The sequence below is a fragment of the Rhea americana genome, unplaced genomic scaffold (genome assembly GCF_003343005.1).
Source record: "Rhea americana isolate MKP2758 unplaced genomic scaffold, rheAme1 scaffold_77, whole genome shotgun sequence".
In the NCBI taxonomy this organism is placed as follows: domain Eukaryota; kingdom Metazoa; phylum Chordata; class Aves; order Rheiformes; family Rheidae; genus Rhea; species Rhea americana.
Window position 1 is genome coordinate 2956651 of NW_028186945.1, and position 25236 is coordinate 2981886.

A 25236-nucleotide genomic window follows, 5' to 3' on the forward strand; every position below is an offset into this window, starting at 1 on the left:
ATTAAACAAAGGAGTAGCATATTTTAAGTATGTTGAAAAGACTTTTCTGTTCAACTTAGATTGCTTGTGAAGTTAGATGTTGACAGGAATTTGATTAGACCTAATTCAGTTAGATTGGATATTTTTATAGATGATACCATGTTATGTTAAAAGATTTAAAGGAGAAGTGCAATTCTATTACTAGTCCTCTTCCTGTCTCTGCACCAGAATGTCCTCACCCAAATTTAATACTATTTTTAATCTGAAAAATGCATTACAGCATCGGCAACGCTTTTTGCTTAGATTCAGAACACAGCAAGAAGGCAAGACAAATTGAGAAAATAAACATAATTGTTTTCGATATGTTACTGGGGAAAATAAAGTAGCAGCTTAACTCTCTGCAAGACAGTGGTAGCTGCTGGATTTGAGAGTTGTTGTCTGGCATTAGAAGCACAATCCGTAAGTTTTTCTGTGCTTAAATATGCAAGATGTAATTGGGAGTGCRGGTTGAGGGTTTAGTGTTATCGACTCTTAACACTTGAACTGTATTTTACTGATTAAAATCCTTACGGCCACTTGGGTAAAAGGGTTCCTCAGCATGAGTAAAGAATCTGACACTATGTAAGTTTGGTAATGTCTCCTCTGAATCTTTTAAAATAGTTTATTGTGAGAGAGGTCTGGATATAAATGTTACATRTAAATAATAAATGGTACTGTTCACTGAAACAGAATATTTACTCTATATGTCTATTTTGTCTAGAGCACATTTTATAAATGCATTTCATAAATATTGATAAATTATTACTTAAACTTTGAAACATTCCAGGATAATTGAAATATTTTTCCTGTGAAAAAAGCAGGCTGTGTGTTTTTTCACACTGAGGGRTGTGTGATATACAGATTAATGACTTTTGGTTCAGTTGAGGTTTGGGGCAATTAAATTACTTTGTGTATCATTTTAAAGGTTAATGTGTATGTAGACTTGTATTCAAATAATTCAGGTCATCTAATTCATATTACTATTTTCCGGCCTCCCCACAAAAAGTGACATTCACAAACAGTGTAAATCACTGTGCGTTGACTTCTTCAGTGATCCATTCTGTTGTTAAATTGACAACTCAGTGTGAAAGGTTGTTTCATAAGCAGAAATAAAAGAATGGTRCTATGAGTTTATGCCCTCAAATTAATCACCTAGAAAACAAAATATTTAAAAACACCAATCATTTCCTATATATATATAKAGAGAGAGAGATTGAGATTGTCCTTGTGACAGTTCTTTACATTCCTTGTATAGAAAATATTGCAATAGCAGTAAGAATCAGTTCTCTTTTAAAAAACCAAATATCAAAACTACAGATATCCTGAAGCACTGAGCTGAATTTCCAAACAAGCTGTTAATTTATGCCTGCAGTTTTTGTGCAAGGACTTTCACTTCCTCTGCAGAGAAAAACAACTTACTGCTTTAGACTCTTCTCTGCTTTCCTCCTTTGTTTGCTGCCTTAGCTGTAGTATCCTTTCTTTGAGTGAAATGGTGCATGCATTACTTGGAGATAATGCCAGCTAAATTTATACTGTAGTGAAAGCAATACCACAACAGATTCATCACTTACCAGAGACTGGTGGCTGCATTTCTGAAAAGTTCCCCAGGGAGAAATTTTTCCCCATGGTTTTTAAATTACCATCTTTACCTTTTTGAATCATGAGTCTTCAGAAATGGTTTAAATCAATGAAAGAAGAAGGGCAGATGTTTAATGGTATTTAGATGAGTTTTAAAAATCTCTTCAGGCATTGCAAAATGGTTCCTTAGTGCTGTGCTTCAAAAGCTGACTCTTGATTCCATTCCATTACTACCTACTGTTTGCAAATGATTTGTATTTTTCAGATAGTGGTTACCTTGCAAAACTTCTCTTTAAAAATGGCTCATTTTAATTTACTGTTTATGAAAATAATTTCAATTGAGAAGGCTGTCAAAGTATATTATTCTGGYTTGCTTGGTTCTTACCCATACAATAAAGATTTCATCAAAACTTCTATTATGAAGACCCCATGGTCACAGAACTTCAATTTGAAAGTAAAATTCACTCCAGCTCAGAACTTGACCTGTATGGTTTTAGCTTAGGCTCTGTCTTATTTGTTTATTCTCATTTGGGACATTTTTCACTGTTTAATGACTTTATATTCAGAATTTTTTGGAATGTTTTTAGCTTCTGTAAATCTTAAGCTGTGTTTATTTTTTTAATAACATTTTAGGTACTTCAGATTCTTACATGTTGCAAACTTTGTGTTTTGCATAATGATTCCATGTGAGAGTTACTTTTTAAATTCTGTAACTATTCCAACACAAGATTATCTGTGTGGTTAATTTAGTGTTAGTGATTACAGTAAGTATTGTGCAGATTACTATGTAGAATTTCACTTGTAATAGTCACTTATAATATTATGTAGAGAAATCCAGTTCAGATATTTTATGTGAAAATTCAGTTTTTTTGGTATTCATACATTCTGCTCACAGTACTATTAAAAATGCACCTTGCAAATTTCAGGTGGTCCTGTCTCTGATCCCAAGCACATAATTACGAACTGATATGTATCCTTGCTCTGCAGAGTATATAATTAACTATGTATATGATTAAAGCAATACTAAGCTTCCAAGGGTGTTTTAGCCACCAGCTGTCCCATTTAGCTTCTATTATGCCAAGGAATTCTTATGTTATTGGGCCCATTCAGAGGAGAACAGACTTAGGAACTCTACAACAGAGGCTAACACTGGGTAGGATAACAAGATAACTTGTGGATAACAAGATAACTTGTGGACCCTGGAGAAGCAGACTGTATCAGTGACTACATAAATGATAAGCTTCTAAACAAAAAAAAAAGAAAGAAAAGAAAAAAGAAAAGAAAAGAAAAAAGAGACTGATTCTTTGAGGCATGTCAACATTTCTGTTCAAACCACTGAGAGGTCCTACTGTCTAAACTAGAAGCTTTTTAGCTGTAACTGTGATGAAGCTTTAGCAAAGCTTTAGTGACTGTGAAGTCTTAGCAAATTAGTGCTGTCTATCCTCTGATGCTCCAATCAGAGATCAGTCAAAATTGCCACATCTCAGCAGCCTTAACAATATTACTCTTTATTACTACATAGCTATTTAAATTCTTTGATAGAAGATTTCATAGACATGGAATAGCAGATCTTCATTTACCAGATGGGTTTTATCCTCTTAATGCTGGGAGACACCCTAAAAGTTGTGGTAGGGCAGCATATTTATTAACTATTCTAGAAATGTGTCACTTCTCAGGTCTTGATTTTCTGCTTAATTCAGTTTTGCAATTAATATGGTTTACAATTAAGTTTCTAATCTTTTTCTTTTTAGAAATAGCTCAGCTAGCTAATTATGACAGTGGAACAGCAGAAACTCCAGAAACAGATGAATCAATAAGTGTAAGTTTTCCTGTTACAATACTGCTTTTACTGAATCTGAGTAAAGAAATATAAACATACRTTATTCCATTCCCCCCACCTGAATTTTCTGCCTGTGTCTGTAAACAGTGCATTGAACAGAGCATCATGGTGCAGGTAGAAGGCTAGCAACAAATAGAACAGAATTTTTACCTATTTTTCTAGATGCAGCGGTATCTTTACTGTCTATCAAGTTATTGTGTGTTCATGATGCTGAGTTTATTTTATCAAAAATTACACTATTTTGCTGATGCTTCCTTTATTTCTGTTTGTTTAATGTATTTACTTTCCTTTTGGGAGGGTCTTTAAAGCCTTTTCCTGGAAACAGAGTATTTCAAACAGTTTTTAACAGAGGCAGCTAATCATCAAATTGTTAAGAGAGCCCGAATGGGTCCGGTGAAGAGAGGAGGAAGTAGTAAGCAACCTAACAAATAGCTTTGATTCAAGAAGTTGGTTTGGAATAGGGAAGATTGTTTTGTTCATCTAAACCTGTGTCTGAAAATACTCTAGCAACACAATGGGTCTCTAATATTTTGTTAGGTGCTTGTTCAGGGAAACCAAGGGAAAACAGGTTGGTGGACTTGATGCAATTGAATATTGTGCTGGGTTCAAATTTTACAATTAAAACTTTTATTAACAGCCCCCTCCCCCACACCCCTGCTCTTATGCCTTGGATTTTAGTCAATAGAGTAAATATTGTGATCGCAATTCAGTATAGATTTTCAGTGCAAGTTGATGTAAAGAAGAAGCCCATGCAGTTTTGGGTGCATAGGTTGTTCCGTGGTACTTAACTGGCATTTACAAATCTCAGAGTTTTAAATACTATTATGAAGGTATCTGGTAAACTAATTCTGATATGCTACAGATAAGACATCATTCTCTGCTTAGATGTCTTATCACCTTGAGATAATTTCTGATTTTAGGGCAAAATGCCACTTTTAAAGGCTTCTAGAGCTATGACAGTTCCTTACTCTGCTGCCTTGGTTCATTTTCACAATGTTCAAAATACCGTATTAGACCTGCCGTTATCTTGTGGAACGATACTGAAAAATTGGAGAGAAGTCAGTAAGTAATAACTAAAATGTTTAAGGGAAGGATTTACAAGGAGAATCTGTAAGTGCAAACTGCAGAGAGCCAATATGCAAACCAGCTCAGCAGTGGCTAAGAAGTCATTATTCTAAAGTTATTTATATTGTGCAAATACAAATATCAAAGTTGAAGAAATAAAGGAAGGATAATGCAGTGTAATCAAGGACTATGGCTTGGGGATGATGAAATCAGCAAGAAAAATACRGAGTGAATATTTGGAAACACTTTCTGACACTGTTTTTGTGCAATAAACATAGGATAAAGATATCTGTGGAATAAACACACAGGRAGTGGCAGGAAACATTATTTAGAAGAGTGAAGTAAAGGATTATTTAAAATAATAAATATGAAATTAGGAAGAGTTCTGTACTGGTGGTCAAAGGGTCTAAGCAGTTTAATAAATCAGCTCTTTCTGTTGTTGTGTAGTTCATTCTATTAACATACTAATCTTCACTGAATTGTTTCTTCAGAAAGTCTTTCATTGAAAAAGTTCCAATTAGGTCTAATTTCTGCTGTATTGACGATAGAACTGCCTCGATAGGGATCACAGAACTTAACAGTGATTTGGAAAACATCCTGAAAAAAGATCTTGTGGGTTTGGAATGTGGAATTATTTTGGAAATCTTCCTCTCCTCTCCCTGTATTTTGAATTTACTCTTCCATTTTCAAGACCAGATAAGCTTAAAAACCCCTCCATTTTGAAAATGACCTGGCATAAAAGTAGGTCAGCTTGATAGTGGTTATAATTATTGCATTTTTTTTCCTCCCATGTTTTTCTCTTTCATTTTGTGTCTCTTTTTACRGTCTAACCTAAATGATTCCAGACAACAGTAATTAGAAATGTGTACGATTTTGTTTGTATGAACAACAGCTCATCTATACATTGTTACTACCATGCTGTATTGTCAGAATCAAATTTACCAAAATGGGAAGGCAATAGCCAGTGAGTGCTTAGTGGGATTCACAGAAGTGCATAACTCCAGATAGGAATTGCAAATAATTTGKTGCCATGCTGACTTCATGCCAGTCTACTGTAACTCTAATGTGTAGATGAGTGAATGGGTAGTTGCAATGTAACAGTGCCTTTCTGATGAGAAGGCAGCTTTGCCTTGGGGACCCCTTTGGTCCCTTACTTTGCTATCCATACAACTAACTGGTTAACTGGGATGTGGCAGCCTGAGGTTGTTTGATCAGTGTTTACTCTCTGATTTTGAAAAAATGTACTGTATTAACTTTGTTCTTTCTCCTCATTTGCTTTGAAGAGCTCTAATACCTCACTGAAGCTACGGAGAAAACCTCGGGAAAGTGATTTTGAAACAATTAAGCTGATTAGTAATGGAGCTTATGGGTGAGTAATCTGTGAGTCTAACGGTTCTTCTGCATTTCATTTTGGAAACTTCCCATTATTTCTCATTGCAGAGATGTTTATGTGAGGGAATTTTTCTCTGCTGCTTTCTCAATTCTGTTTTCCTTTTTTGTTGCTAATACTTAAAGTTCACACGAGAAATTTTTTGGAAAGCCTGTTAGGCAATAATGAATTACTGTGCACTGCAGTGAATTAAAATACTAAATATCACATCACAAATTCTTCAGAAGTAGGTGTTATGTAATGCCAAAGGTGAAATCTGAATAAATCAAAAGCCAGGTTTAAAGTCAGCATTTTAATATGGGAAATGATCTATGTTTTTGCAAATGTGAAACAGAATGTAACTTAGTCTCTACAGACACAAATTATTAAAAAGAGTGCTTATTTTTTACTAAAAATACCAATAAAATAGGAACAAATGTCCTTAGGTAGGCCAGTATTATTTTGTTGTTTTCTGTGGGCGGCTCCTACCCTCAGATTTTATCCAGCTGATTTTTAAGAAATTGCAGTTATATGGTTGGAGATACTTGGAAAGCACATAACTTACTGCCCCATAGTATGTGAGTCTTTTGGGGATATCCTGGAAAACCAAGACAAAATTGTGGTAGCCCATGTCTTAAATGAACTCAAAATATTTTTGGAAATGCTGTGCAGAGATTACGTTTACCAGTAAATAAAGTAGTCTTCAGTATCCGTTTCTTTTGTTCAGATACTGTCTATTAAACTCTTGATTGACTCCTTTTCTGCACTGAAACAGATCAAGGCTGTTACACTGTTGATCTGAACTGCATGGCCAAAAGAGAGACAGGGGTTCACCATCATGAGGTGAGGAGCCCACCCCCAAGTGAGGCTGCATCACAGACTGACAGCGTGGAGACAACCATGCTGCTCTCTGGCAATGACTAAATTAGGCTGATTCTTAAGTTTTCTTGCTTGAATAGAGAGCAGCAACAATCTGATAGAACTAGACAATCTTGGAAGTGTCCCTGGATGTAGAAGATAAGGCACTTGTGCTCTTTCCACTGGAGTTATGCACTCAGGTTTAAAGACCTGAGGACTGTGGGCTCAATAATGCCTTCCTCTGGTTCGTTTAGTTAAAGGTAACCCTGAGCCCTGCTGGGACAGGAAATATTTAGTATTCTTTAATATTCTTGGTCATGACAGCATGTGTAGAGGTGATTACTTATATCTAGACCTGCTTTCATAGTTCTTCAAAAGCCAGAAGAAAATAGCGTAATTTGCATTAAAATTACTTCAGTATCCAGATACAGTTTCTCTCTATTTAATCTCTCCTTGACTGATCGCCTCAGAATTTCTCCTTAAGCAAACTCATTATTATACGCTAGTTACTCTCAGATACTCCAGGACTTCGAAGGCCTTTTTCTCCAGCAGTTTGCAGTGACTGCTTCTACTCTCACTGGCTGTATCACTCTTCCCTTAGCAGATGCTTGATTCCCTCGCTTCCCCCTCTCATCACYTACCCAGTTTCCTCTTGGTCTTACTGGAGGAGGATGAGAAGAGCTGTGTGTGGTTGGCACATGGAGRAGAAAGGGATGTCTGAGTCACTGGACCTTGCCAGCTTTCAAGTAGTTTTAGGATGGGTGGGAGTAAGGGAAAAGAGGGAATGGATGGAGAAGGGTATGTTGAGACCAGAAGTCTGAAGCTTGATACCTGAAGGCAGAGGCTTCATAGGTCTGTGGCCCTTGCTGCTTAGGTCTTACGGTGAGAAGGAGCCTTGATCAACCGTCAAGAAACAGACTAGGGACAACTGTCCGTTTGAAACAATAGGACAAGTGAGGATTTAAAAAGCTGGAAAAGGAAAAGAAAAGAAAAGAAAAATTGAGGCTTACTGTGGTGTGATGTAGACATGCAAGATTATTCTTCGTATGAAATTTTTGTTTATGGAGGGGAAAATCAAAATATGTAAAGGACCTTAATGAACATAATTTGTAAAATTGGCAATATAAGTGTGCTAAAAGTTGGATGAGACCCTGATAAATTTGTGAGAAAAGATTTAATTTAGGGTGAACAGTTTGGAGTGTGTCCAGTGTATTTGAATAATTATTGTCCTTCTGTCGAAACTGAAAATAGATGTYGGCTGGCATCTGACTAGCTGTGGTTTATACTATGGTAATATTAGGAATGGAAAATATTAGTTTTAATCAGATACTATTCCATACTTAAATAATAACAAAGTGAATTTAATTGCTTTGTTTTTTTTAAATGAAACAAGAAAAATCAAGAACAAGAAAGAAAAATTAAGATGTAGTCCACTAGTGACTAGTGTAGAGCATAAGGAATGTATTCAGTGAACTATATGAAAATAGACTTCTAAAAATACTTACTAAAACATTTGAAATCACTTTCAAGTGACTTTAGCACCTGATTACTTATGCTGCTGAAAGCTCCTAAATCCTGTAGGATACCATTTTCTCAAATGTACCTGTGTACTTGAAGATTTCCACTCTGATGTATCTGATAAGAGGCACAGTAGTATTAAATGACCTTTCTGGTGAGTATTAAGCATTTTTTGCGTTAGTGCCATATGATTGGTGGTTGATTTATTGAAAACTTACTATCAGTTTTAGAGGTGCACGTCACCATTACCTGAACTCCTTATAACCTGTGCATAAAATGGAGTATAATTAAACAATATCTATTCTATCTATTAACACAAAGCATTAAACTACCTATAGGTGTTTATTGCAGTTCATTACAAATATAAGCAGCTAAAATAAAAGTTGTTGTTATGTACAATGATTTTTTTCCCTCTTCTGCATTTTTCCAGGCCATTAACTTTTTGAAATAACCTAAATATATGTGAATTCTGCCTGTACTTCATTGATTTATTCTCAGAAATACATCAATGGGCATATTTTGTGCTGATTAAAGATTCAGTATGATATTGTAATATTTTATTTATTTTGAGGTTATAATGGAGGGTTTCATTCTGAACTTTTTTTTTTTTTTTTTTAAGCATACATTCTGGTGCCTTTGATTTTATTGTGGTGTTTTTGCCTTCGTTAGTGAAGTGGAAAGCTTTTACTGCTTGACAGAGTAATTGTTGGTCTTGGCATGCTGTAGCAGAGATTTGTCAGATATGCTAAACTTGATGAGTTTAAATATAAACCATTGGTTTTGTGGAAGTTTGAGTGAATATCTTAGCAGTTCTCTGCTTTTAATTGTTTGGGTAAACTCATTTGTAGTGCAATTAAATGACTATCGTAGATGGGGTGTATCAGGCTTTTGGGAATGGTTGGGAATATACAAGAAGTTAAACAAGCTGTGAATCAGTAAACATGTAGGATGCTGGCCAAGTCATTAATGGTTTCACAAGCTGTCTGTTTGACTTTTTTTCAGGCAGCCAAAATTTTTTATGCTTTCCAAATTTTATTTRGAAAAGCATAAAATTTTGTACTTTTACTGCCATCATAGCAACTTTTTTTTCTTCCAAATTATTCCAGCTCTCAAGAGTGAGCAGGTAGTCCAAACCCTCAAGCTGGTATCAGCCTACTTTCATGAGTCAGCTGAATAAAGTAGAGGTTACGTTTGATTTCAGGGAAGCAAGCAGTGTTAGTACAGATTCTCTTTACTAATGGATAAGCATATCTGCTTAAAGCTAAAATAGAGTGCTACTTTTGCAGCTGCGTGGAATGCTTTTATTTCTGCAAGATTATAATGTCAAGGTGTACATGACAAGCTGACTAATGATATTGCTTGATAAATTTGTTAGCTCACAGAAGTGTTGATGGCCAGCTGCTGCCCCTTATCCTTGGTACGCATTCTTGTCTCTTCACCCAGTTGATGGTTACTGGCTCATGTGCAGTTACATTGAGAGTGGAGCTAAGGAAATTTCCCAGCTGCAAAGTAATGCTCCTATTAGTCAGATCAGTTCATTGCTCTGGCAATCACCAGATCAAAAGTGGAAGTGTGGGATAGTTGTGGGGAGTTTGCAGCTATGTAAGCTTACTTAAGTAGCAGCACTTCTGAAAGGGCCGCAAATAAAATAAATTGTATTTCTTTTCTGTTTATCCCTGTTGGTGACTRTTCCACACAGAAGGAAAAGCTTTGGTTCCTAGAAACCTATGGCTTTATAGTGGAGCTTAGAAAGAAGAGAGCAGTGATTTTTGTGCTATGGGCTTCTTAAATTCATCATTCATGTAGACTTACTCAAAATAGTGAGCTTTGAAATGATAGACTGCTCAGAGTGAGTCTCCCTTCTCAAGGCATCGTAGGCTATGTGCCTTATCCTTCCTCTGTAGCTAGCCTGCACAACAGTGGGAGCTACTGCWATTGTCTCCAGTGGTAGAGAAGGAATGTTAAGGAGTTGAATGTCTTGAATTGTGTCCTTCTTGAATGAGCAGTGTGCAACAGACTGATGAAGAACTCGGTTTCTTAAGCATTTCTTCTGCAAATACAAACCAGTTATTACTGAGCTTACTCCAGAAATCTAGACAGTGGTTTCACCGTTTTGCACCTGTATTTACTAGCTGCCATAAAGATAGAAGAAGTTGTTATTGTTAGATATGGAGAGATGCTTTTATTGGCCAAGGTCTGTGTGAAGTATTGAAACAACTAGGACTTGGACTGGTTGTGAGAGGAGAATCGCAGCCACATGTTCTCATCTTCCTATGGCTAGCATCTCAYCTGATGCTAGGCAGATTAGGATACATCTGAAACATTGCTGGAAGGAGACTGTGCACTTTATGCCAGGGCTTGGAATGCCCCCACCGCACTGGCTGGTGTTACTAGGAGTGCTGGCATTTCCTCCCTGTCCCCACATAAATCTGATGTGGTCATGGCCGTCATCTAGCTAGGAAATAGAGGAATGTTGCTGTGTAAATTCTGGTCTTAAATAACTAATTGTAAACTTGTCATACTGTCATAACATTACTCACAGGTGCCCAGATGGCTCCCCTACACTGGAGACAACTCAGACTAATTCCAGGGTAATAAAGAATTTAGCATCAGGATATTCATATGAAAATGAAACRCAGTTCTTGGTTAGCAGCTATGGTGTTTTAAGCAGTAAATACAGCAGACACAGTACCTGTGTTTCCACAAGGATTTCAAGGTCCTTTAACAAAGTAGAGAATCAGGTCAAAGCAAGTGACACAGCTATGTTAGCCTAAAGCAGTGAATGTAGACTACATTATACAATAGGGCTAAAAGCTGAGGTTATTGAAGGAACTTTAAACTAGGGCTGAAGCCTATAAATAATTTAAGGGAAAATAGAAATCTGTGTTGTAAGATTTGGAGGAGAGATTGCATTATAGTTAGGTTGGAGCAATTCAGGAACCCAGTCATTTCTCTTGTCATCTTATGCACATGTATCCATCCATGTTTTATATTTGCAAGAGGCATTTCAGAGAGGGYTTATTTTTCCCCCCAGGCTGAAGAAGATGATTTGTTAGAAGTGAAAGAAGGCCATATATGGACAATCYGAAAGTTTATGAATAATTTCCCTTGAAAAGTAAACTTCTTGTGATGAAATATGACATCAATAAAACATAGGACATTTGTGTACCTGTTGAGGCCTTACAGTGAAATTGCAGAGATTGATTGAGAAATCTCTTGTAGCCGTGTTATGAAAATAGGAAGGGGGAGGTGAGAAAGCAGATCATTTGTTTGAAAATGTAGGAGACCACAACAGAGCCACTCTGTGGCATCACAGGCAAAAAGACTGCAAACTGCTGTGACTGAATGGGTTGACAGGCAATTGGATGTTCTGGAGAGGGCATTGCTTTTGAATTAAAGGAATCACAGAATTACGCTTGTCTTTATAATAGACTGAGAATCACGAGCTGAGCAATTAGTGACCAAGGTTAAGAAACTGAGTGAGATTTTCAACAAGACATTACTGTAACAGTCCTTGCTCCTTCACTCCGTGCTAGGCAAAGGCGCTTGGACATAGAAACAGTGGATTCACCTCAATGGTAATCTAAAAGAAGTCCCTAATGAAACTAAAGCAGCAATCACATTTATGACCTTCTGAGAAGATGGAATGAATTAGCAAGGAAGTAGAAAATGAGGCCGCTTCTCTTTTCAAAGTAGTTGGACAGAACCACTGAAAACTAATGAACACACTTCACTGAGCTTTCTTTTTGTGTGAAGATCTGCCTCTAGTATTACTGGACATTTGTTCTCAGTAAACACAGATGCAGTTGTTAGTGTGCTTAGAGTACTGGTAGGCTGGGAGAATGGTGTAACTGCTGTGGATTTGGAGAATGCTGGAGAAAGAATGGGAGTCTTCAGCAGGAGTAATGTGCTGCAGTATAGGGCACAGTTTTTTCTGTAAAGCATAAATGCTGTTTTCTCTGGTACTGTGGTACRCAGAGGAGGATGTGAATAAATAATGATATAAACTTAACCATGTTAAAAATAAAAATTTAAAATAACTTTGTACAGTTTAAGTTGTGTATGTACACATAAATGTGAGAGAGATGTGGTATGTTGCCATTTTCTTGTGATTCTGCTGTACCTTGAACTAAACAATTTTTTTCTGAGGATTTGTAGATTACTGAATTCTGGTGGAAGTATATGCAGTTATCTTCTGTGATTAAGACTTGGGGAAACATGACTAACATGTATTTGCTAGTTGGATAGTTCAGCCTTACTGGTTCTTCACCATTGAATATGGTGGTAATGACTGTACAGACCCACGTGATCTGCAGAGGAATTATTAAGATGCGGTAATAATATGCTCTTGCTAATATCTGTCTTTCAAAAGTCCCTCTTGACATGCTGTCCAAAGTGAAGCTCTGAGAAAGCTCRGCATTCTCGAGTCCTAGGCCTGCCAGAGCGCTGCTTGCCCAGGGATCTGTTGAGTTCAGTGGGTTGATGCAACGGTTCTTTCTGAAGTATCGAGGCTTTAGGCACCCAGAGGGCTCCCTCCTCTGTGTCCCAGGAGTGAACCAAGAGCACTGAAACAGGGCAAAGGCAAAACTGCAGGGAATTGAAAAGCTGAGACTGACTRGCAGGAGAGATGGCAATAAAAGAGATAGGGAAGAATATAAAGGAAAGCAGAGGAAGAGAGTTGTGAGGAAGGGGTGGAGAAAAGTAACGAACGTGAGGTGAGGGGTGAGAAGAGGTGCAGGACAGAAGGCATGAAGCCGGCAGGGAGGAGAGCTGAAGCACAGAGCTGAATAACTAGGTGGGTTTTTTGAGCTTGGGGAGAGGCRTGAGGGAGAAAAGCTGTGTAAGAGGCACTAAGAGTGGGGTTTGTCTTGGGTTTTTCCCAAGGTGGTTTTCCCCTGGTTTCATAACATACAATGTCTTTTTACCTGCCCTGCCCTCAGAAAAGAGAAAGGAATTAATGAAAGCCTTTGGAATCAGTAAGAGAAGCTTTCTTGTCAGGAAAGTGTGCCACAAAGGAAATTTTTGTTCCTTGTTGTTGTTGATTATTTTTTTTAAGTGGCTATAACTTTGGTAGCTGTGTGGAGCTCTTCATAAAAACAGTAAGGCAAGAATCTCCTTTTTCATTTAAATAACTGTATGCTGATAGTCGGACCTCATGGGGACAACAGATTGAATTTAAAAACTACATAATCGAGTCCAATTTTTTTCTCTATGTTCTTTTTGTCCTTTCTTTCCATAAACACTCACTACTGTGGTAATCCATATATTGGAGATGCTACAAGCATTAAATGCTGCGAAGTAGATTTCAAGCAAAGCAAACATTTTCAGGATTTGCCTCAAGGGATTTTGAGAAATGCCGCAGTAATGTCCTGTGTGTTTCATGGCAAGTGATTCCTTTTCCTGAGCGCGGCAAATAAAGCGACTTGTCTGAGGTTTTYCTCTCTGCTTTCCCCACTGCCTTGACCTGATCTAACCAAGCTTAGAGAAAACTTTGTACTCTGTACCCCAGTGGAAATTTTGCATGTCTAGATAGAGCATAACATGTTACTGAGTAGTTAATACAGTGATCTCTGTTTCAAATTACCTACTGGTGACCCGCCCTGATACAAATCGATGCCAGTGTCGGGGCCTGAACAGGTACAGAAGATGATGCATTTTGCACCTGGCAGCTGGCAATGAAGGAACCACCCATCGAGCAACTTCTGAGGTTGCAGATGAAACCTTCATGAGAAACTCAGCATATTTTCGAATCCCCYGGATAGAATCCGAGTCATAATTATGACACCATACTTACAGAATGAGCATTTGTCAGAATGATTTATATCATTATGCCATAGCTGGTTTTTGTATATAATCCTTTGCTGGTGGAGACGCCCATAATCTATATGGGCTGAGAGCATTTGCAGTATTTATTCAGAGCTTTTTATTTCTTCTTTTTTGTTGGTTTTGTTTGGRGCTTGTTTGTTTTAAACTTCTGTGCTGATGTGTTGATTGAGACTTATGCTGGTGATGAAATGAGGTCTTCAGTCATTCTCAAATGTGAAAGGCTTGTCAGCTGTGTTAAACTAACGCCAATTTTTAATGTAATACATATACAACAGTTTTAAATATATGTACCTATTTTTACAAATATATTTTAAAATATATTCTTAATATGATTATTCCCCCTTCTTTTTTTCTTCCATTCGAACTTCTTCAGTGCTGTTTATTTTGTGAGACATAAGGAAACCAGACAAAGATTTGCCATGAAGAAAATTAATAAGCAGAATCTCATCCTCCGAAACCAGATCCAACAGGCTTTTGTTGAGCGCGATATCCTGACATTTGCAGAAAATCCATTTGTTGTCAGCATGTATTGCTCCTTTGAAACAAGACGCCATTTATGTATGGTCATGGAATATGTAGAAGGTAAAGTATCTGTTTTCTTCTACTGTAGAACAACAGGATTTTCTAACACCAAGAAAGGAAAATAACCCAGATGGTACTTGCATTTAGAAGTGGCCCCGTATGTGTCCTCTGTGCTCTGGTGATGCTTGTTTAGGATCTAAATCCAAGAACAAGATGGCTTTCTTCCCAGTAGTTATCTACTGGTGGGAGCTTGTAAAACACTTGTGCTACAGCTAAAATGGGAAATAACTGCTCCTTGAATAAGTTCCTCGTAGACTATAATCATAAATGTCCTACCATTTGAAGTGAAATGTGAAAATTCTGTGAAAATTCATGTGAAAATGCTGTTAGCTTTTCTGGATTTTAAATTTTCCTTAGCAAGTCCTGGGGTGTTTACAGTAGTGATTTTGCAGAGAGGGAGAGAAGWTGAAGCGATTTGAGGAGGTGCTGATGTTGAAGAAAAACACAGTGGACAGAGTGCAAGATGAAATATGCATGCAGTGGTGGTTTGAGCATTTTTCAGTGGCGGTACATGCTTAATTGGTTTTCAGCTGAACCCTTGTACCAGTCACACTCAGCTCACGCGGTTTGGCTGTACAATGGTTGGTCTGACGACATGGTAAATTGGATCGTAAAAATGATCTGCCCCCAAAATTAAGCATTTATGACTACAATTTATGGCTATTTCTGCAGCATATATAGATTATGCTGATACACCACATGAATTTATAACACCATCTGGATTGTTTGTCCTTTTTCCACAGGTGGGGACTGTGCTACTTTGATGAAGAATATGGGTCCCTTACCTGTAGACATGGCAAGGATGTACTTTGCAGAAACTGTTCTGGCCTTGGAATACCTTCATAATTATGGAATTGTACACAGGGATTTGAAACCAGACAAGTATGTATAAAAAATACAACCATAAGACTTTGTTAAATAAAATACAAAGAGAGTAGTTTCACTATGCATGATGCAGTTTTTCCTTATGAATGTTATCATGTAGATTCACGATTTCTGCCCGATTTATGAATTTTCATTACCTGCAATTACAGAGAGTATTTTTTTTTCCAAAAGTGTTCTTTAAAGTCCTTTGAGATGGAACAGTCTATCATAGTAGCTGAAGAAAAACATGCTAGTTTTTTCTGGTTGAAATGAAGGGAAATGTTTTGTCCATTAAAAAAATATTTCTAAGTATGCTTAAAACACTGTTTAATACAAAATGCCATCAACGTAGATATTTATATACATAAAGAACAGGCCAGTCTGGGAAATCTTGTTGCATTTTTTGCAAAGTTTAGAAATACAGTCTCTCTCCTGTATGTGTAAATACCATTACAGTAAGTGGCTTGTAATGATTGATATGATTGTTGCACATCCATTGATCTTCTATATATCACACATTAAAAAAAGAAATGAGGTCACRTCTATTGAGTGAAAATACCTTCATAGCATGATACTTCATGCCATTGTAATATTAGTTAGCTGATAACTTAATACCTGATTTTTTTCAAAAAAGCTAGATAGGAAATGTCTACCTTATTTCAAAAACTAAATCTATCCTGAATCTTTCAGAAGGATGGCCATTTCTTTTTGTTCAAAGCATTTTATGTTATAAACCTAGATACATTTGACTATTACCACTCGTGGTTCTGTAAGATGATATTCAGTTTGGTATAGTTTGTTTATGTCTTGTAAAACCGGTAACAAATGTAGGACTGTATCAGATTTTTAACTTTGTTCTCTACTTGGTACGATTACTTTTTAAATTGTCTTTATATTTCTGCAGTGCTGATGAACCATTTTCTTCTTAATATAATAATAATAATAATAATAAGTGCATAATATTGAATTATATTGCAGTAACTTCAGATCATTCTAATTTTCAGTTTATTGGTAACATCCATGGGCCATATAAAACTTACAGACTTTGGCCTGTCTAAGGTGGGGCTAATGAGTTTGACTACCAATCTGTATGAGGGTCACATTGAGAAGGATGCCAGAGAATTCCTTGACAAACAAGTAAGATGCAGCCTTTTTCATTTCTACATTGAGTATTCAAATGAAGTCATTTTTGCCAGCAGAATGTAATGTATAAACTGTTTTTATTTCTGCACTGGTGTTCCTGTTGCGTGTCAGTTGCTTTTACTGGTGCCCTGTGGATTGTTCTAGGATTATTTTTGCTTTCTACATTAGCATCTATTAGTAAGATGAACAACCTAATTGTGTTTAAGTGAGTCTATGAGAGAGACAAATGGAAAGCTGTTTTTATAAGGAATTCAGAAGTCTCAGCAGAGTACTTGTGGAACACATGATGCATTGTACAACTAAGAGTGCTAAAATCCTTGCTATGGCCCATTTCCCTTTAAGCATGCCTCATTACCATTGCTCACAATCTGTTCACTGTAAAAGTTACTTAAGATAAAACCATCACAACTTTCATGTAAAGATAAGGATATGTTTAAGTTAAATATTTGTTGTGATGAACTCCCACATAATAAAACAAATGGAAAAAGAAACTATCCTTTGCATGACAGATATGCAAATATGATTATGATGCATAAAAGTATAGTTAGACCATTTTAAAACAATTGGATTGGATACAAGCTCAGCAGTCTAAAACCTACTGAATTTCATTTCTCGATATTTTCATATTATGTTACATTTAAAGAATTAAAAATGTAAATAACATGACATAATTAGTATTGTTAAACTAATTCTACCATCATGTTTGTTTTCTTATTTTTAGGTCTGTGGTACACCTGAATACATAGCTCCTGAAGTAATACTGAGGCAGGGTTACGGAAAGCCAGTGGACTGGTGGGCTATGGGAATTATCCTTTATGAATTTCTTGTTGGGTGCGTGCCGTTCTTTGGAGATACACCGGAGGAGCTGTTCGGACAAGTAATCAGTGGTGAGGATTACCAGAAAGAAACGAATTTCTCAGCTTACTGTGAAAATTTTGTTTTGCTAATAGCAAAGCAATTTAAAACTTTACTGATGCAGTTGTTTTTCAAGCTGGTTTTGGTCCAAAAAGCGCAATTTTAGTACTATAACACACAATTTTCTGTCAAAGCAATAGGAATAAAATTCGGACTATAAGCTGAATTTACTGTACGTTGTTGCTGAGCACAGAAACAGTAATGTAGAAAACAGTGGTTGAGTTGCACTGCTTGAAAAGCAATGTTAGTGGTAAAATAACACCACTGTAGCACAGTGTTTTCAGTCTTTAGTAAAGAAATTATACCAGAGAAGAAGAGGTTAAAATTAATTTGCATTATTGGGAAAATGCCTCGTGGCACAATTAAGAAATTAACAAAGGTGTAGTAAAACCCTAAACAAATGTCTCCCAAATAATAAATAATGAGAAAGAGAAGGAAACAAATTCAATTCACAGATTGTTAATGATTTCATTGGCGGTTGTTGTAGTGTAATGTTATTTCTGTAACATCTGTTCTTCTTTCATTTAAAATTCAATAACCTTTTAGATCTTAACCTGAAAGCTGACCCTAACTATTGTTATGCAGCTTGTGGCAAAACTAAATGATAATTAAGCAGACTCGCTTACTATCCTACCTGCTGTTTCCATAAATTTCCCAGATGCATAGATGTGGAAAGCCTCTGCTTATGCCAAAAGTTTAACAGAATGGCATCTCTGTTAGGATTTCCCAGCATGTTTTATGATTTGCCTAAAAGGTCCACTAGCTCACACCAAAAACCAACACCACCTTCCTCCCCCCTGCCACACACACCCCAGAATCTCAAAGTAACTGAACCTCCCCCTCCTTGTTCTCTGAGAACTCAAGAAATCTACTTTTGCGCTTAAGGAGACATTCTGTCATCTCACGTTTTTGCATCTCTGACACTGCAAACCAGGTATGTTTGTAAACTTTAATGAAGTAGACTTGTCCATTATATGACCTCTTTGTACAATATCTTAGCTGCTTATGGATTTGTAACCGTGGTGTTTGCTGATGTGATAAGCCAAGGCCTCAGTGGCAGGGAGAATCGACTGTTTAATTAACACAAGCAGCAAATGCTCGCTTTGTTCTTGTTGCCTCACGGCTGCAATGCATATTCATGCTTTATATTCCGAATCAGATTTAAACTGCAGTAGAAGCTGCAGGGACGCAAACAAGGAAATAACTCATGTTTTTATTGCATTTCCAGACACACATGCATTTTTTTTTTATATCATTTGGCAGCTCCTTGATTGGGAGGAGAGGAAGGAATAGTCTAAAATTAATGACAAAATTTGCACTTCAGACTTTATATTTCATATGTCACATTAATTTTACTTTTTGTAGACCACATCGTCATATGTTACAGTTTAGCTGATTCTTATGTAAATGATGTCATGTGTTTGAGTGTGGCCATTTACCTTGCAGAAATTATTTATAGGAGTGTTTATAAACCTGACTCATTTCCACCCACACCCCAACACTGTTGGTCAGCTTAGTTTCTTGTTTTGCTTTTGACTTTCCAGGTTTTTCTTTTCTTTTAAATATCCCTATTTGCTGAAGTCATTCTTCCTGTCAGTGTCTGCAGGAGAGCTCTTTTGATGCAAAATTTTCCTGTGCTGAAATGTGAAGTCCCTTTGTAATGAACTGCAGAAACCTTACTACAGAATTCAGGATTTTAATTCCAATTTCTTTGGGTGAAATCTACAATCTACATGAAAATCTACCTTCAATTTTTGCCCCCTCATTTCAACTGCTTTCTGTGTTGTGCCATTCCTTCCCCACAGGTTGTGTGAGTACAACCATGGGAGGCCTAGGTGTAAACTAGATGCCTAAAATGATCCAGCTTAAAAATAACTCTCCAGAAACAGGTTACAGATCATGCCTATTTATTTCAGTATCTTTCTTTAAACTCTGTAATGCAAAGATGGAATTCATATATAACCTTTGATCATGGTTTCTCCTATGGTGGCCATTTTAAACTAAAAATACAGATCATGTAACACAATCATTAAGTCTTCTGCATCTCCTGCAGTTGGTCCTAGTGCTCTGGTTCTCTGGTGCCAAAATCCCCAAAAAACTGTTTAGAGTTTTGTCTAAACCTGCGATATATTACATTTGTGGAGACAGTTTCTGCTAAAAATCAGACAAAAAATTGCTGTGTAAGTTACTACAAGGTTCATGTTCATTTTGAAACTGGCACAATTTTCCATTGTTTAATATAAACAAAAGTTTGGCGGAATTTCTATTCAGCCTTACCTGGATGCTGCAGGGTATAATAACTTGGCTGCTGGATTTAGGTGTAACTGGGTATACAGTTCAAAAGGCCTTAGTAACGTAGGAGTTGGAGTGAGTTTTTAACTCTAAACTACAGGAGATTTGGGGAAAAAAAAAAAAAAAAAAAAAAACTATGTTGGCATATATCTTTCCAGACCATAGAGTCTGCCCATAGTCATGGGAGTAATGACTTCAATGAAACTACTAGCATCAGAGAGGGATTACAAATTGAGCAGTGACTGCTGGATCAGGTCAGCTGTGTCCATCTTATCACCAGTTTCCAGGAATAGAACTAGAATTTAAACCACATTGTTCTTTCAGGAGAGGAGGGGCAGTGTACAATAGCTAGTGTTTTGTAAGAGCTTTCCATGAGCGAAACATTGCTATATTCTTCTGGTAAAAACTGTTTTGGATTAAAGGGTACTTTCAAGGAAAATGGAGACATAAAAATACATGTATAGAGAAGGCATAGAGAGGATTAAAGTCAAAAATAGTATGCAACAGAAAGCAACCTGAAAAAGTTACCTTAACTCTGACTACGGCTAGCTTAATATGATAGCTTTCATACAGCTTTTGCTGGGTGTTGAGACTAGAGTTAAATAATAACAAATGACTTTCTTTTTTGCTAGATGAAATCAACTGGCCCGAAAAGGATGAAGCACCACCTCCAGATGCCCAGGATCTGATTACCCTGCTGCTCAGGCAAAATCCTTTGGAAAGACTGGGAACAGGTTAGGTGGCAGTATTTTAGATTTTGTTAGCATACCACATATAGCTTCTACATTCAGCATGCTCGGCCTTTTGTTCTTGTGTTTGTTTTGCCAGGGAAGCATCTGTCAGTGTGTGTGCATGACAGCATGTGGTTATAGCAGAGGTTATTTTGCAGATTCAAACCAGTAAAAGGAGCTTAACAGTATGAAATTTTGTAACCTCGCAGCATTCATGGTGGTGGTTCTCATTTACTCTTTTCATGCCTTGATGAGTAAAACAGAAACCTCTCAAAGATCTAGTTAGCCACTGAAAGGAGTTCGTTCGTGAACACACTATTAAATCACTACAAACAGAAGTAGAGAAAAGGGATATTGCAACACAACCAACCCTTCCTTTGCCAGAAGTACCTTTACCTGGCAAATTAGTTCATTCCTGCTCTAGAGTAGGTGATAGCTACTTGAACTAATTATTCAGAAATGACTGCCTGAGGTTGCCTTATGAAAAGGCTTATCATTCTCCTTCAGCACTACTGCCTTATATGAAAAAGAATAAAATCAAAAGTGTGAATGTTAAGGGGAGAAATAAGTATTAGTCAATACCAAGCTGTTTGTTCTGCTGTGGTCATTCAGTGCCAAGCTTCACTCCAAGTAAAAAATCTCGTAGATGGTATTAGGTGTAATGAGCCTGCATTGGCTAGTGAAAGCACTGTGTGGTTTATGTAATATTGTAGAGTTTGTTAGCTGATGGAGCAAGATTTTAGTTGGAAATTTGAGAGAGAGGCAGAAATGAAGAATAGTGCTGATTATTTTTAAGATGTTAATGTTTAGGAGCCTTAGTTACTGCATCCCGCTTGGCAAGGCACCACATAAACCCAGAACGAAAAAAAAAAAAGACCTACTACCTAAAAGAGCCTAACTATAAGACAAGAGTCTTACTGTGAACACCCTGTGTATAAATGAACATAGATGTATCTAGGAGGCCTGGGAAACTGAGTGGCAGATTTAGTCAGCATGATTGTACTTAGAAAATAACCAGCAAAACTGAGTCCAGCAGTCAGATTGTGATTATCTTTTAAAGCTAACGTAAAATGGAGCTTTAGGAACAAGTTTGTAACTGCCCTTACCACAGTCACTTGGGGRAACATGAGAACAACCCAGACCCCTAGCATTATTGATGTGATCCAAAAACACAGATCTTCATTTGGGAAGTAGTGAAGTGACAGCAAGGACAGAGCTATGTGTCCCCTGCTCCCTGAGCATCTGGGGACTGTGTGAACCTCACTTAGGCAYCGCTGTAAGTTATGGTCAGGAGCAGATGGCATCCAGTAAAGTTTGTTGTTTTCTCTGACCCCACACTGAGCAAGGCAAGGGTGAGGGAGCTATTATGTCCAAGTGACAGCTCCTCTACTTGCTTCCTGCTTCATCTACTGCAAAGAGCACTGCCAAAGGCAAATTGGAAAACCAGAACTAGTTCCATCTCCGTACTTTAAATACACTAATTTCAGGCATTGTTGTTTCATTGCCTCTATACTTTTTCCTTGTAAACATAGTGTTAGTGCAAGGCTGTCACCCTGTGAAAGACTGGATCACAAGTAGATGGTGAGTCCTGCCTCTCTCTCCTTTGCTACAGCTGGTTAAGAAAGTGAATTGGCTAGAATTGGACTGGCCTAAGTGCTGTAATGGTCAGTGCCTCCACAAGGAACGTCTGTTCAGTTTGTTTGTGGCCTGATTTCTTTTGACTGTTTGTGGTCTCTCAAGAGCTGGTAGTCTGAAGACTGGAATCTTGCAGCCATTTCCTTGAATCACAGAGGAATATTTAGGAAGCGAAACAAAGCTTTATAAGTGTCAGAAGCAACTTACAGAAGCGGAGGCCACGACATGACTGGTTCCACAGGAGCACTGAAAAATAGCATTGTTTATCTCAGGCTATGCCATGCGTTGCAAATGACAACCCTATCTGTTTATTACGTATTAGCTTCTGCATTGCACTCCATGAAAATATGCAATGGTGGATTTGCTCAAGGGATGTTAGTGGCATAGTGAAATTGAGAGATAGGTGCTGTGCTTCTTTTGAAGAAGGAAAATGACAGAAAAGGATTTTTTTTAAGTAACAGGAAATTTTTAGTAGCACCAAGGCATGATAAAAGACAGCTCAGATTGAGCTCTTTGAGTTTGAAGTGTCTGAAACCTAGTCCAGAATTAAGTAATTCTACTGTAATATCCTATTACAGCATTCAGAAAAGACAGAATCCATTGTTACAATTCATTCCTTAGCTAGTTACTTACCATTAGATATGATTGTGGTTTCATTTAGAAAGATTTGGCTTGAATGAAATTTTCCCTCATGCAGTGGAGAAAAAGTAAAGAATACAACCTGGAAATCTTAACACTGATCTATAGACCAGTTTTTGAAACTTGATGCTTTTTCCATGGCGCTCTCCCATCTTAGTCTAGACCAGTAAGCAAATTTATGTGCTGTAGCAATTTGACAGTTACTATTGTTACTATTGCTGGTCTGTTTGTTTTTCTGAACTACATTTATGCTTATCAGTAGCTCCCCTAACTGCCTCTCAAGGGAAAAATTCTGGTACTTCGTTGCGTTTTGACAATTGTTACTTAATTTGAATATAATGTAGTTATTTAAAACAAATTATAACAACTAGGCAGTCATAAGACTATTCCAATGAAGTTGCCTATTACTACCTAAAATACTAAAAGGAGCTTTTAAGCAGCAGTGGTATTGCTATGAATAACTATTAAAGAAAGAATCAGTCTTCATTACTTCCCAGCTTCTACTTACTTTTCTGTTGTGCATATTTACATTTTGACTGCTACTACTGCTGTGTCTGATGTTTCAGACTAATATGTAGCAGATGCACAATAATTAGCCTACTCAGAAATATGTAATAGAAATATTAAAAGGGGGGAGAAGAAAAGCAGTGCCACCTTGCCACATAGCAAGGGATGAGGTGGTGCTCTGACAAGTTTAGACTGCTCTAGTGGAAATGGGCAATAGTCCTGCTTGACTGCAGTGATGCCTTTCCAAGCTAATTTACATTTTTTTGGACCATGAATTTAATTGATTTAATGTCAGAGGATTTGGTTAATATTCACCCAGTGTTTTTCTCTGGCTCCCCCAGGTGGTGCTTATGAAGTAAAGCAGCATCAGTTCTTCCGGAGTCTTGACTGGAATAGTCTGCTGAGGCAGAAGGCTGAATTTATTCCACAACTGGAGTCTGAAGATGACACAAGTTATTTTGATAGTAGGTATTAGTTTATATTTTTAAAAATGCGGTGAATGCCTTGTTAAAATTATCACTGTTTTTTTTTCATTTTTACATTTGCTTCCTATGCTTTGAAAATACCCTTTATCAGAACCAGTGATAGCTGTGGAATTTCACTGGTCATTTGACATTTCAGGAGAAATAATCTTAAGAATTAATATTTTTAATTAATACTAATACTTCCATCCTGATAAATTGAAATAATTTATTTTCTTTTTCTGTAGCTCGTTCTGAGAAATACCACCATATGGAAACTGAGGAAGAAGATGATACAAATGATGAAGATTTTAATTTGGAGATTAGACAGTTTTCCTCATGTTCACACAGGTTTTCAAAAGTAAGTAAAATTTGCTGTAATGTTAATATGCAGTGTATATCTTGCTACTTTTATAACGTTTGGAAATGTCAAATAYGGAAAAGGTGTATAGGGCATTGTTTCTCTGTGAAATTGTCTACTGAAATTGAGTGAGAATGGAATTAGTACCATAAATTCAAAATCTGAGAGGATTCTGGGGGAAAGGGTGTCCCTCCACCCTCCTTCCCTTGAATCCTCAAGAAGGTAATAGAAAAGGATATCTTATCTATAAAAGGATTTATACTTTATGTTAAAAAAAAATCATAATGATTTAAGAGAAATTTTAGAGAAACTGTTAAGTGCTAAGGCATGTGCCTTACCTTGGTTTTCTTTATAGTTTGTGTGTTACTCCAGTTGTTACTGGTATCTTGCTGGTAATGATATAGCACAGATGACATTACTAACTGTCTACAGCAGAAACAAGCTGAAGTGGCAGTAGACTGCAAGAAAAAAAGCAAAGCAATGATTTGCTCAAGAAGAAATACGGATTTGAGAGAGTGATTTGAATGATGTGAACTGGAGGAAAAGCTGAGTGTTGAAAAGGAAGGATATTCTAGTAGATGAGATGATGGCTAATTATTGCTGGGCAGGGTTTGCCAACAGGAGCAGAATGGATATGCTCAGGAAATACTATGGAGGAAAGATTGGCAGGAAATAATTCAGAAGTTGAAAGCCTGAGTTTGCTTTTACTCTTACATCACAGCCAGCAGTGATTTTCAAAAACTTTCTATTAGTGAACTTTTTTTTTAAACTTGCTTTAGGAGCTAAAAAAGTATTTTGAAAGCTTATGATTGTTTGTCCTGACTAATGCTTTAATTAATTGATGAATTTTATACTGACTCCGCAGTACTACATAGTTCATACCGACTCTGCATATACGTATCTGTGATATCACGGAGGAGCAGAGACAGGACCTGCAAATCTAATTATCCTCCTTCTGTGTAACTGCCTGTTTTGACTTGGTTGCATGTTCCCAGTTCAAATAGTGGTAAATTATGAAAAGTCTTATTTTCTTC

At 37.0% G+C, this 25236-nt stretch overlaps 1 protein-coding gene across 2 annotated transcripts in view; it reads left to right on the forward strand.

The window, feature by feature from the left end:
* The window catches only part of MAST4 (microtubule associated serine/threonine kinase family member 4), a 216875-nt gene that overhangs the window by 177557 nt on the left and 14082 nt on the right, over positions 1 to 25236 (forward strand). For both annotated transcript variants that reach the window (XM_085322407.1, XM_085322408.1), the window contains 9 exons: positions 3348 to 3415; positions 5785 to 5870; positions 14446 to 14654; positions 15398 to 15536; positions 16523 to 16655; positions 17383 to 17548; positions 20501 to 20602; positions 23722 to 23844; positions 24090 to 24202. In XM_085322407.1, the coding sequence (XP_085178533.1) occupies positions 3348 to 3415; positions 5785 to 5870; positions 14446 to 14654; positions 15398 to 15536; positions 16523 to 16655; positions 17383 to 17548; positions 20501 to 20602; positions 23722 to 23844; positions 24090 to 24202 (1139 nt within the window). The remainder of the gene's footprint in view (positions 1 to 3347; positions 3416 to 5784; positions 5871 to 14445; positions 14655 to 15397; positions 15537 to 16522; positions 16656 to 17382; positions 17549 to 20500; positions 20603 to 23721; positions 23845 to 24089; positions 24203 to 25236) is intronic.